At 45.4% G+C, this 13,831-nt stretch overlaps 1 protein-coding gene across 7 annotated transcripts in view; it reads left to right on the top strand.

Moving 5' to 3' along the window:
* The first annotated feature begins 2,785 nt into the window (after positions 1-2,785).
* The window catches only part of SUDS3 (SDS3 homolog, SIN3A corepressor complex component), a 169,630-nt gene continuing 158,584 nt past the window's right edge, over positions 2,786-13,831 (top strand). For 2 of the 7 annotated variants that reach the window (XM_025889406.2, XM_073881046.1), the window contains exons 1-5: positions 3,124-3,901; positions 5,787-5,856; positions 8,055-8,110; positions 9,876-9,947; positions 12,850-12,869. In XM_025889406.2, coding sequence (XP_025745191.1) covers positions 3,760-3,901; positions 5,787-5,856; positions 8,055-8,110; positions 9,876-9,947; positions 12,850-12,869 — 360 coding nt within the window. In that variant the 5' untranslated portion in view covers positions 3,124-3,759. Of the gene's footprint in view, positions 3,902-5,786; positions 5,857-8,054; positions 8,111-9,875; positions 9,948-12,849; positions 12,870-13,831 lie in introns of all 7 variants that reach the window. The other 5 variants (XM_073881044.1, XM_073881045.1, XM_073881047.1 and 2 more) reach the window with 5 other exon arrangements.

Here is a 13,831-nt window from a genome sequence, read left to right as displayed (position 1 = left end):
CAATCGCACCCGACTGCGCCGAGCGCGCTCCGCCCCGCGGTCTCAGTTCGTCCGCCCCCTGCCCCCGACCACGCCCCCAGCTCGGCTCCGATAGGCTCTCTACTGACCTTCCCTGACCGCAGGGCACAGGCATGGGGCCGGATATAGGTACTTGATTGGAGGTGCCTGGGAAGCCGAGCGGTCGATGGCGCCTGAGGATTGGCGGAGTTGGCGGTGGGCGGGGCGGGACGGGGCGGGGCGGGGTTTCCTCAGACCCGGAAGACCCTGCAACTTCAGTTACCCCGCGGGCCCTCCTGGGGTGCGGTCGGTCTTGTTTGTGCTGCGCTGGGGTCAAAGTTCATGGCACTCCTCTGCGCCTTTACTTTTCTTGGGAGCCTCCCAGCGGCCAAGGCCCCCTGGGACTCCCGGGGACCACCGTGTGCGAGCCTTTGAGGAGGTCCCCCATTCTTCCATTCTTGCTCGGCTCCCTAAGTAATGATGCCATCAATTAATATAGCATGTATTCACTCCGGACTTGTAAATATTTCCTGGATTTAAATTCTTTTATATCTTTGGCAAGGGAGTTGCCCTTGCATTGCGTTCAACAGACGTCAGTCTAATGCTGTTGGGAGGCAAAAATCTTTATACGAGGTGTATACTGTGAGCAAGTAAAGCATTCAGCACCCCTGGGGCTCCTTTTGGTAGGCCCAAGGACGAAACTTGAGAAATAATCAGTTTGTGGGTTTTGATAATCATTCTGACAGTAGGAACAGGAACTGTGTGGTAGGCTTCAGCGCGCTTAGTCAGCAGATTCGTTTTTTCAAGGCCAATGTTTTAATGATTCTGTGTGAACTGATGGCCAAAGTGCAACGTGTGATAATCAGAGACTCGTCTGCCAGGGGTAAAAGTGCATCGTGTTACTCAGAGCCATTCTTTATGTTTTTTGAAGCTGGATATGTTAAGTCAATACCAGAAACTGAAAACTGCTCTTACTCATAAACCCCAAAGTTGACAGACTTTGACAATTCAGCATTTTATGAAGAAGAAATTGTTTCATTTCGGGCACACAATTTGATCCTAAGCCTTGTTAGATGTATACAGGACTTGGCTCTCAGAAAACTCTCCATCATTAACTCTTGTGTGGACTCCTGCTGACAGAATTTGTGTCCTAAACACTGTACATGTTTTCCCTAGTGTTTTACAATGATACTCCATTCCATTTGCAGTGCTTCCCTTTAAATTTGGGTGTTAGGGTATGTGGAAATGAGGCTGGCAGGACCTCATTTGAGTTCTGAAGTAGGTGCCTCCTGAGCAGTCCTGACTGGCATTTTGGAAAGGGATGAGAGATTTCAAGGTAATCCTGGGGGAACGTAATTTTTACAGGCCTAGAGAGATTATCCAAAATTATAATACATATATATATACTTTTTAAGATTTTATTTATTTATTCTAGAAGGGATAAGAAAAGGGCAGAGGGAGAAAGAATCCCAAGCAGACTCTCTGCTGAGTGCAGAGCCGAAACCAAGTCGGATACTCAATTGACTGAGCCACCCAGGAGCCCCCAAAATTATTATATTCAACAACTCTAAAGGTTAGGTAAGACTAAAGTCATGACAGAACTTTTTTTGACTAGGTTCTCCTTCTCTTAAAGAGCATATATTAGTTAAAAGCTCATCCTACCAATAATGCAGTTGGGAATATGGATTGAAGAAATGGAGTAAGTTTTCACTGTCAATTGTGTCTATTCATATAAAAAAAGAAATGCATGACCATTAACAGATGTTATTTGCAATCAAGTACAAAGAAAACATAAGTGAGATAAAAATTCCATGTCTTGAAGAAACCAATTAGCAATGAAGTCAAATCTCTCTTTTTTTTTTTGATTCATTATATCAATGAACTGTAATTTCTAAAATGTTGGCGCCTTTTCTGGTCTATGATTATTACTTCTGATGGAAACCCAAGTTGCTCAATATAGCTGATTACAAATAATTTAGATGTGTTCTAAAATAAAAATAGAAATGACTTCATCGTTTGGGCAAGAGGCAGTTCTAAAATCCTAGTTTAAATACAGATGGTGGATCTACAGTGAGCCTTGAGAATGACTCTTATTTAGAAGGAGCTTCAGAAGATCTCTGAACTCATGGAAAGACATTGCAGCAGTCCATTTTGGAAACTGTTGAGGTTTGTTGGGTGGAAAAATCTCCCACAAAGAGCCAAGATTTTCATTAACACAAGGTAGAAAATAAGAAATGTTGAAATAAATCGCATAATTTTTTTTTCACTTTGAGAAGACTCGGGGGTCCCATTCGGAGAGGAATTTGGTCACAGAGGATCAGGGTACTGGGGTCCACCTGGCTTTTAGATCTGTGTTCAACCTTACTACTTAGAAGTTACTTATTCTGGGGCGCCTGGGTGGCTCAGTCGGTGAAGCGTCTGCCTTCGGCTCAGGTCATGATCCCAGGGTCCTGGGATCAAGCCACGCATCGGGCTCCCTGCTCAGCAGACAGCCTGCTTCTCCCCCTCCCTCTGCCTGCTGCCTACTTGTGCTCTTTCTCTGTCTCTCTGTCAAATAAATAAAATCTTAAAAAAAAAAATTATTCTATGACGACTTGGATACAACATAAAGGGGGCAGGGTTACTTTGGACAAACATCCTAGGCTCTTTTCCTTACCCCTTTTCTTGCTACCCACAACCAGACAAGGGACATCCTAAATGCGTTCATTAAGTAAAGCTTATAACACTCAGAAGGAATCACATGAATTAATTCATGCAGGTATTCAGCTCTCTTGTTTTCTAAGTTTCCACACAGCACCTTCCTTACGCTAGTTTAATTAACTTTCTGCAGGCAAATGTTCCGCTTGCTCAGTTGAGAGTTGTTAGGAAGTTATTGGATGGGGAAAAGCACCTTTTAAAAAATTAATATTCTAAGAAATATGAGACAGCAGTAATGTACAGCGCTTGGGTGTGATCGTGTAAACAAGGCAGCCTGGACGCTACCATTTTTTAGGTAAATGTTCTTTTCTCATATGTAAAATTGGGAGAACACCTTATTGAGAACAACTGTACAAACAGAAAAGACTCCCACCGACTAAACACCCTTTTGCGGACCCCAGAATGGAATTCTCAACATCCTTGCCTTTTAGTTCTCAATAAAGGTCCAATTAGGGGATGAGCTAGGCTCTGGGGGATGATCACGAAAATTGTAGATGTCAGCGTTTCCCAGCCTATAAAGGGGATGGTTCATGTCGTTCACCTCTGTCAACGAGAGACCACCTTCAACCCTTCTGCCTCTCTCAGGTCGCTAAGGATCCTCGCTTTAGTTCTGGCTCCTTGCGCCGCCTGGCGGCTGTTTCCAGAAATCCCCTCAAGTTTCGGGGTCCTAGCCGCGGCCAGGTCTGTCCAAGGATTTGCCTAATTCTAGAGAACTTGTCTTCTCCCCTCCCTACTACCCGTTGAGGATTTTAAAGACTGCATGAAAGGGCCGAGGTTAAGACGAAGGGGGCGTCCGGCGGCCTCTCCACCTCCTCAAGGATGACGGAGTCAGGCGGGCCTCGGGCAGATCGCGACCCGGAAGTGGCCGCCGGCGCGAGGCCCCCGTTGCCGAGAGCTGGCGCGCGGGGCGGAGCTTGGCGGAGACGGGGAAGGGGTCGCCGCGACTGCCGCGGCTCCCGCTCCTCGAGTTGACGGCTCCCTCGGGGGCTGCTAGGCGGGCGTCGAGTCCGCAGGGCGCGCGGCCGCGGTCGCTGGTTGAGACGCTCAGCCGCGGCCAGAGGCGACATGAGTGCCGCGGGACTGTTGGCTCCGGCTCCGGCCCCTGCCGGAGCACCGCCGGCCCCGGAGTACTATCCCGAGGAGGACGAAGAGCTGGAGAGCGCCGAGGACGACGAGCGCAGCTGCCGGGGCCGCGAGTCCGATGAAGGTGCGTCCTCTGGCTGGCCGGGCAGCCCGGGGCGGGGGTGGGACCGAAGAGGGAGTGAGTGGGCTGCACGGAGCGGGGCGGGGCGACCTCCGGGGCTGGGGGAGGCTTGAAGGGGCCGCTGGGAGGTGCACGGCTCCGGGAAGTTATCCTCACCTGCCCTGGGCCCGGGGCCGCTGTGGGGACGTCGTACCCTAACAGTTATGGGAAGGAGGGACTTGGGGAGCTGCTGTCAGAGACGGAAGCCCCTTTAAGATTCTGTCCCTCTCCTCTCAACCGTCTCTGGTGAACCTCAGGTCTTTCCTGGTTGGAATGAGAAAGCCTTCCATTGAGTATCTTCAGTACCCCTCCGCTTTTTAGTTCCGGAGAGGATCAGAGCAGAGCCCAGTTTGGCTTCCAGGTTCCCCAGTTGCTGCCCCCCGACCCTCCACCCCGAGGAAATGCTTTCGGCAACCCTACTTTGGGTAGCGCAGTTCAGGTTGCTTAAAAGGACGGGACCTGGAATCAGCCAGATCTAGATCTAAATTTGGCTCACTGAACCCAGCTTTGTGACCTTAGACTTACTTAAGCTTGCGAGCCTTAGTTTCCCCGGCTGTAATGGGGCTTCCTAGCGTAGGTATGAGGATTAAATGAGATGTGCATAAGGTACTTGGCCTGGTACTCAGTAGATGTTTTTGTAACACTGGGGAAGCGGGCACAGGGAAGATAGGGATTTGCTTAATGGTGCCCAGGTGTTGTGTTTTCAGTTCCACGTTCTTTGCGTTATCATTACTGCCTCTCAAAGCCCAGCTTTTTCAGACTGGGGTTTATAGTTTGGCAACTGTGAGGAACACTGTTTTGGAAGGATTGAGGAAGGAGCTACCGGAGAAGAGAGGTGGAAAAACAAAAACAAACATAAAAGGACACGGGAGAAGAAAGAGGAGATAGAGACCAGTATATGGGTGGAATACTGTGGCACAGAATAAGGCTGTGGCGCAAATGGTTGGACTAGTTGCTGGAATGAGGAATATGTTTTATTCATCTCAGTTCTCCACGGGCCAAGTACAGTGGCTGGCGTATGACAGGAATTCAGTGAAGGTCTCTTGACTGAAAGAGAGGAGAAGGCTTTGTGAAGATTTGGATCTGCAGCAGCCTTTAAAAAGGCAGCGACATGTGCAGATAATAAAGTTGAAGGAACTAATTGCGTTGGGTTAAACTACGTTTGAAGACGGGGCTTAACCCGGGATTTTGAATGTGAAACACTTGTGACTTCTCTTAATGTCCACAAGGGGGAGCGGCGAAGCCAAAATTGATCTTTATCCTTTCTCAAGTAGGGCTGTTGAAATTATGTAGACCACTATTTGCTTACTTTAAGAACAGTGTTTAAAATGTTCTGAAACACTTTGTGTTTGATCATCTTGTTTCCTTTCTTTTCCCTTTAGTTGTAACTTTGAAAATATTTCACTTCTTTGGTTTGGATTGTTCTTTGTATATATGTGAAGTAAAATCTGTTAAGGGCGTAGGCCAGAAGAGAATGGACTTACTAGGTCGTTTTGGAGCAGTGAGCAAGACCTGGCTGCCTCTAGTTGTCCTGTCTGACACTCACAGCTCCATTTCCTGAACTGCCATTGTGGTTCTGCAGGAGTAGCAGCCTTGACCATGACTGCCTACCTCTCATGGACCCTGTTCTCTGGTGGCGCTTCAGATGAAGGCAGCTCTTTGCATAAGTCTGGCCATGTCTAAGTTGAAAATGGCATTTTCTTTTCTAAAGTAACTATGTAATATTTTTGACTGATGGCTTCCCGCAGGCCTGCATTCATTTTACAGAAGTTTAAGTGTCACTTTGTCAGGTGATAATAATTTTATGAATTATGATTTTAACAAACTTTTCTTCCCTGATTTTACTTAGACACCGAAGATGCTAGTGAAACTGACCTGGCAAAGCATGATGAAGAGGACTATGTAGAAATGAAGGAACAGTGAGTATGATTCTTCTATTTCTTGTTTGGAATACAGAATTGACAAGGAAATCTTGACAGTGACCTTGTGTGTATGGTTTTGACCATAGAGAGTCCAAAGTCCATGTGTATGTGTGCAGTTTCCCCCTACAAATTTGTCATGTGTAATCAGTCTTCCTGTTAAAAGAATCTTTTGAGCATTGGCTAGGAAGAGCCTTCAGGGAAATGATCCCAGGGAAATAAGGCCACGTATCAGGAGAGAACCGGAGAGAACCGTTTCCCACTTCTTCGTGTTTTTGTTTGTGGTTTTGTTTAAATGTGAAAACTGTTGCTCAGGGTAAAGGGTGTGTCATAGCTATTTGGTTCTCAGATGGGGGTGACCCCACCGAGAGCTGATGGTGTGCTGCCTGGAGAGCTCAGGGAGAGCTGGACTGGAGAGCAGGGCTCCTGACTCTGCTCCAGTGCTCTTTGCCCTCGTCGAACATCCCTGCTCGAGCCTTCTCTAAATGTGCCCAGAGAACGAAAACCACTCACTTTTATTGTAAACACGGATGCAAGACTGTATAAAATAGATCCCACATACATTTGTTGAATGTATTTTGAGGATCTTGATTTGACTTTAAATTCTTTTCTCTGTAAACTAGATGATCCACATTCCTTTCTTTATAGGTCCTATTTGCAAATGGTTCGTGACCATCCTCTGGATTCTGTTACCCTTTTCAAGCTCTGGAACCCAAAGGGGTAATTCAGCTAAATTCCACCAATGCTGAATAAAGAAGGATTACTTTAATCATGTGCTTTTTCTCACAGCTTCATTCCTGAAACTGTGCTTGCTTTTTATTTTTATTCTCTTTAGGCTTTTTACCGATTTACCTTGAACCATTTCCACATACCTTTCCTTTTCCCGAATCTGAATTTGTTCCGCTTGTTTATTTTTTCAGTCTGTTAATGTTCCCTTTCAAAGACAGACTCAGAAGTCAAAGGCGTTGTTTACTCCATTTGATGTGGTGGAAAATTGAATACACTGGGTTCCAAATACTGTGTGCAGTTCATATATCTGTTTCCTCTATTTGGCATGTTTAAGCATTCTTTTGAGATATATTTTAATTGAACATGCCCCTTAATACTGGATACAGAAAAACTTTTGTTTAAAATTGAATGCCTTGTGTGATTCAAGGTGAGTGTTGAGAGTACATCAGAATTCTCATTGATCTTTTCATCGGACCTCCTGTGTAATTCGGGGATTCTGCCCACTCTTTCCTCAATCTGTGTAAATAGTTGGGTTCTATTTACAGCCCTTACTGGAACAGTCAAAAAGCTATTGTGCCTGTTATTTGTTGGACAGTGTTCATTCAGGTTGCAAATCTTATTTTTGTCACTGTAAAATTGGGGGTGTTTTTCAGGTAGAAGCAAAAATACTGTTGAAATAAGATTTACTCGTGGAATCCACCATTCAAACAGACTTGCCGGAGTGTACAATTGCATATAATCCATTTGGTGTCCGGGGGCGGGGGGTGGGGGGAGGGGGGAATAACAAGCTAGGCGCTTTTGCTTTGTGTGTACTGCATGTTCTTAACCAGCTGGGGCTGCAAATAAATTCTGCATTTTAACTTTTGTTACTGAATAACTATTATTTCTCTGATCCTAAAAGAGTAGTGCTTTTAAAAAATGACATGAAAGTTGATTAACTTGATGCTTACACAGCTCTGCTATCTACATAGAAAAACGTGCCAAAGGCATAATCTTACTCCTTTGGAATTTATAATCTAATTGTAGAGTTGTTAGAAGAGCTGCTGTGTTTAATGCGTTTGCTACATTTTCGTATGTGTTACTTATACTTCTAAATCCATAAGAAAATGGCATCACACTTTCAGTTTTTCTTTGTATCTTCTTGCCTGTTTATCATTGTCACTTATTTATTAAAATCTGCGTGTCTTCATATTTGTAGATTTCAGACTGATTCTCTAGAGGTGGGATAACACAGGAGAATCTGCAGAATTGGGATATGATTCAAGAACACAGAATCCTTGTCCCTTTCTGATCCCTTTAGCTGCTGGTACATTTTAAACCAGCTGGCCGACTTCAGTTTTCTCTGTCTCCTAAAGGACATTAATGACATTCCCATAACAACCCAGGTAATTCCTGTGTGTAGATGATTTTGGAATCGGATATTGAATGTTTTTGTCTTTCAATGTGGCTTTCCTTGTTTTTCTTTGCAGGATGTATCAGGATAAACTAGCTTCTCTCAAGAGACAGTTGCAACAACTGCAGGAAGGTTGGTGTGTGGTTTAACCCTTCATTTCTAAATATACTTAATATTGCAAGCCTTTGAAATCTGTGTATTTCACTCCCCTGTGGGAGTGACTTAAAATTCGGTCTGGCTGATTCAGCTGTCCAGCATGCACTTTGCTATCTTCTGCTATCAGTAAAGTGGCGATTTGCAAATATTTTTGAACCCTCACTTAGGGCCTTCTTTTTTTTTTTTTTAAGATTTTATTTATTTATTTGACAACAAGAGAGTGAGAGAGAGAGAGAGAGAGACAGACAGAGAGCAAGCACAGGCAGGGGAACGGCAGGCAGGGGAGAAGCAGGCTCCCCACTGAGCAAGAAGCCCAATGCAGGGCTCCATTCCAGGACCCCGGGACCATGACCTGAGCCGAAGGCAGCCACTTAACCTATTGAGCCACCCAGGCGCCCCCACTTAGGGCCTTCTGAAGAGCATGAGCTGAAAACCACTGTGAGCCTAAAGCTAGACATTTTTAGGAGAGACGTTGTTGCCAAAGAATACACAAAATTGTACCATTTTTTTCTAAACTAAATGCTGATGAGCTGTGGGTTATCCTTATTGTGTTCTCTATTGTTTGCTTTATAAGTTAAAAGTGGATCGTATCTTGTCCAGTGCGATTTCCTGCTAAAGGCAGTTCAGTCTGGGGTTAAGAGCATTGGCTTTTGAGGGCCATCACGGGCTTGAATCCTGACCGTACTGCTTTCTGGAAATTTGACCTTGGGCATATCACTTCCTCTTGCTTAAATTTGTTTTCCAGTCTTTGAAATGCAGAAAGTGGAAGCCGATGTGATTACCCGTGAGGGGTGTCTAGCACTGTGGGGTGCACCAGGAGCTCAGGGACAGCTGTGGCCAGCAACTCTTTGGCTTACTTTTGTGGAGCCCCCTCATCAGTGAAGCGGCTTTTCCACTAGGTCCTTATATTGCCTGAACTAGCCATCTGACATTGATTTCTGCTAAATAGTGAAAAAGGTTTGCATGAGTTGCATTCACACGTCTTTGTTTTATTTCTGTTTTTTTCCCCATAATAATGGAAGAATTGCCAGAGGAAGAAATACATTCCACTCTAGCAAGTCTGTAGGGCATACCTGGCACGGTTGAGTGAGGGATTTTGAAAAAGATACCATTAATATACCCTACTAACACATTATGATCAGGAAATACTCCCTCATTAGTTGTGACCCTCGTAATTCGCTGCTTTTTGGAAAAGCCATGACATGAGTAGACATTTGGTGAAAATCTATACCTGAGCTGTTGAGAATTGTCACTGGCTGTGTGTGGCTATTTAAATTAAATTAATTCAGTTCCTCAGTTGCACTTGCTACATTTCAAGTGCTCAGTAGCTACGTATGACTAGTGGCTCCCATACTGGACAGTGAAACCTAGGACCTTTTCACCATTGCAGAGAAAGTTCTACTGGACAGCATTGATCTGGGCCTTACTGAGAGAGAATGAGCTTTTTTCAGAAAGGGGAGGCCCACTGACTCAAACCGTAGCAGTAGATGATCAGAATCACTTGAGGAAGCCTGTGCCTTTCTACTCTCCATCCCTTGCTAGAAAGTCTTAATCCACTAGGTGGGGTGATTCTGCTCTGGGCCTTGATTGAGAACCAGAGTCCAGTTAACTCTGTTTGCATGTGCCTTTCCCTGGTTTGTGTTTTATTTACTCTGATCGTACTAAAACAGTTTTTGTTTTGGAACTGAAGCGTAGAGCAGATCTTCAAAGTAACGTTTTATTCTGTAAATCTCAAAATCAGGTACATTACAGGAATATCAGAAGAGGATGAAAAAACTAGATCAGCAGTACAAAGAGAGGATCCGAAATGCAGGTGAGGCTCTGTCTTAGGTGGGAGTAAATCATCGTCAGGTGTTTTTGCTTTTGCTGATCATCGATATAGTGTGGTCATAAGAGCTGCTGTCTAAAATGCAACACATATATTCTCAGAGATTGTGGAGGGGAGAATTTTGGGGAAGAGAGACTCCAAAGCCACAGTTGTATAAAACTGGCTCATCTTTTTTTCCAGTGGCCAATGAACGGCCTGTAGTTGAGCTTACTGGTGGTGGCTCCATGCAGTTATGCTCCCTGGTACCCCCACAGTAAGTGGTCTTGCACATTCTTTCTCACGTCTGCATTGCTGCCTGAATGGACCATCAGAGGAGCTGCGTGGGAAAGAATTGTAGCTTGTTTCACTCTGTCTTGAAGTTTGTTTCTTCTGGTATCCTCTGCTCTGGGAGGAAGGGGTGTTCTCGTTTTTCCCCTCGAGTATTATAAGCATTTAGGGGAAGAGTATACTTTGGTTTGTTGTACACAGTAAATGTATTCATGCAGTAAGAATTTGTTGAGCACCTGCTACATCTAAGCTCTGAGCAACATGGAATAGTGGAACACATTGTCCTTGACTTTAGGAAATGTGCGATTTCATTGACAAAAGACATCCAAACGTGGGAAAAGTTAAGGAACATTCTGAGGTAGTCATACAAAAACTAAGATGTGATGACTGTTCGAAGTGTGTAAACACAGATTCCCTGGGCTTACAGGGAATGTGTTGTAAGTGTTCGATTTGGAAGCTCCTTGTCAGCCAGCATTTTGAGCACCAGCATGGTGCCTGTTCCTTCGGTGGTGAAAGTAATGCTGGGTTTTCAGATGAGGTCTGGGTGCCCTTCCTCAGGCCCCTGTCCCCTTGCTTTCTGATCTGGTGTCTTCCCAGCTTCCTGTTGGTGGAACTTTTCCCCCGTCTGGGGGGTAGATTTCCCATGTACACCAGCAGGTAGAAAGGGAGCTGAAGGCTGTGGGAGGCACTGGGAAAATGGAACTAATAGCCATTAGCCTTCTGCCCGCCCACATCCCACCTGCCCCTGAGGTTACCCCCACTGCGATCTAAGGTCCTGAAGCATCTCCTTGGGAATCTGTGGAATCCCCTGCCGCCTTCTTGGTGTTCCCCTCTAGCAGGGAAAGGAGGTGCACTGTGGAGGGGTGAGGTCCTAGGTTTAGGTCTTGTCTCTGCACTTTAGGTCTTGTTCCTGTAAGCAGGTTTTGCTCTCGGAGCCTCAGGTTCCCCATCTGCAGGAGGGGTACGAACGCTTCACGGAATTGGTTTAAGATGCAAGTAAGGAAAGTAAATTGACAGCCTTTTTTCTGCAGCTAGAACTGCAGCGTGAGTATTGAGTGGTTTTCCTTAGTTCCACTCTTAATCCTGTCCTTGCGTGTTCTTTCAGAAACATTTCTCTCCCCTGCCCCCCAGGTACGAATGCAGAAGAACTAAGTCAGTCCCAGCTTGAGCCTTAAAGAGCACATTCTCACAGAGCTAACACACCTCTTCTATTTGTGTTGGTGCCTGGTTGTTGTAACTCAAACAATGACCAGCAGCTCTGAGAGGTGATTGCCAGTTTGACTTGGTGCAGGGGTGATTTCTGAGAATGGCACATAGTCGATGTGTCAAGTTCATTTGTGCATCTAAAGCACTTGTGGGAGTGAGCGTGTTGGGCTGGGTGTGCCTGGGCTCATGTACTCAGCCATTCCCAGGGCCAGAGTGATCAGGGCAACCGGGGGATGTGGGGGTGGTTAGGAAATAATGAGTGGCTTGTCCCTTTGCTCAGTAAATTTCTTTTTCTTTCTTTCTTTTTTTTTTTTCAGTAGGCTCCACGCCTAGCGTGGGGCCTGAACTCAAAACCCTGAGATTAAGAGTCCTGTGCTCCATTGACTGAGCCAGCCAGGCGCCCCTCCCCAGTTAAATTTTTTATTCAACATGTGTTAGTTGAGATCTGAATTCTTAATTGGGAGTCCTGAAACTCAAAATTCTATGAAATCACGTGTGGATGTGCATATATATGCTGTTTTAGGGGGAAAGAGATCCATAGTCTTTATCACATTTGTGAAGGAGACTGGTGAAATGTGAACAGCGCTTCCTGGAGTTGTTGGCTCACCAGCAGTCTGTGTGATGTAGGCAGCAGCTCCACTGTCACCCAGGAAAGATGAGATGCCATGGACCTATTTTGTTCACAGGGCTGGCTCTGTAGAGAGGCTTATAATCTAGCGATGGGGGAGCTGCTGGCTAAACAATTGTTAATTGCCTGCACATAGCAGGTGATAAATAAGCTGTTGACTACTCTCCATTGGACACCTGGATGTGTCTGAGAGGGGGTTGGTATGTGAAGGGTCCTCAGGAAGGGCTACCTCAGATCTGAAGCTTGGAATTGTTCTCAGACCCAGAGGGCGTTGCCGTAGAAGAGCAGCCATAAGGGGGGGCTTGGTGGCCTGTGAAGAACGCCTCGGGGCGGGGGGGCGGGCAGGCACAGAACCTCTGCCCTCTGAGTTCTCCAGGAATAGCCTTCCTGCCACACACAGCCCTTCACCCGTGCTTTAAAAACATCAGTGTTGACTCTGCTTGAGTAACTGTGCTGTTCCTTCCTGACTGTTGGAGGGTATGGACTGAGTGAGAGAAGGGATAGCTTCCAGTTTTATTTTGCCAGGGTAGTTTGGTTTCTGCTGCTTGCTTTTGCCCTTGGGCAGAACTGCCGGAAGGGATTCTGTTCAGGGCCAAATTTTAACTAGACATGAGTGCTTCTTCCATCCTTCCCCCTCATGTATATCAATACTTTAGTGGTGGAAGCATTTGCTCTGTGTAACCGTGCTTTCAGAAAGCAATTACTGCCTCTAAACGAATCCTACCATCACTGTCTAGAAAGGTGACACAGCCTTGCGAATCTAATTGCACGTTTTATCTCTTTCAGAACTCTTCCTCCAGCTGGAAGTAAGTACCTTGGATCTTCTGGGTTTGCAGGCCCTTTCTGAGACTGGAATCTTGCTCTCCCAATCCAGAGACCTTTCCTTCTGTCACCAAATGGACAGTTAAGAAGCCCCCAGCCGCAAGCCTTCATCACTGTTTTGTTTGACTAAAGGACATTTTGGGTCTCAGTTTAGAAATTCCTATCTATTCATTTATAGGTTGGGCAGCCTCTGATTATCACAGGGGACTAGGGGATACCCATCACTGCTTTCTTGTTGACTTTCATCTCACGTTAAAGCCATTGGGGAGTATGAATTATAATGGTCTAATAATTTGTTATATTGGTCCTTGATGCAGCCCAGTCTGAATTGGCTCAGTGGTTCAGTTTTACAGCCAAAGCTGTCTGGGTCAGTAGGAAAGATGGATTTAACATTTTTCCTTTCCTTCAGCAGACATCGGAATGTTGGTTCTTTGTGAAGCACAGTGCTGTGGTACAGAGATGAGAGTCTGAATCTTGGATGATAATCTGTTCCTGGGGTGGCTAGTTTGTATGTGTGGGGGCAGTCCTGACTTTATCAGAGCCACACGCGAGTGTGACAAGGTCATGCTTTAACAGAGCACGTTATCAGAAACCATTTTACTACTGAAGTCCGTGCAACACACATAGTCACAGCCCGCAGGATTACATGATCCACAGCCATAGCCCACCATAAGCTCCTTTGTTCTTAATATGGTGGTGAGATTTAAAAAATGAATGCCTTTTTATTTAGTATTGTTTCAGTGTTTGAGTACTTAAGGGTTCAGGTACCTAATAGATCTTCTACCCTAGTTGATCTTTATCTTGGTATCAGTATCAACAAATACAGTAACTTGGGCCACCTTGACTATTTTGTAATTGCAGCTAATTTTGAATGTAGGTGTTTCATCTGGAATGTACTATTTTCCTTTGAAATTGTGGCTTTAAAAGAGTTTGTCTTTGAGAATCT

The sequence above is a fragment of the Callorhinus ursinus genome, unplaced genomic scaffold, assembly GCF_003265705.2.
Source record: "Callorhinus ursinus isolate GAN/ISIS: 27379988/994484 unplaced genomic scaffold, GSC_fseal_2.0 scaffold41, whole genome shotgun sequence".
Classification (NCBI taxonomy): Eukaryota; Metazoa; Chordata; class Mammalia; order Carnivora; family Otariidae; genus Callorhinus; species Callorhinus ursinus.
Note: the sequence above shows the minus strand (reverse complement) of the source record. Positions and strands in the feature narration are given on the sequence as shown.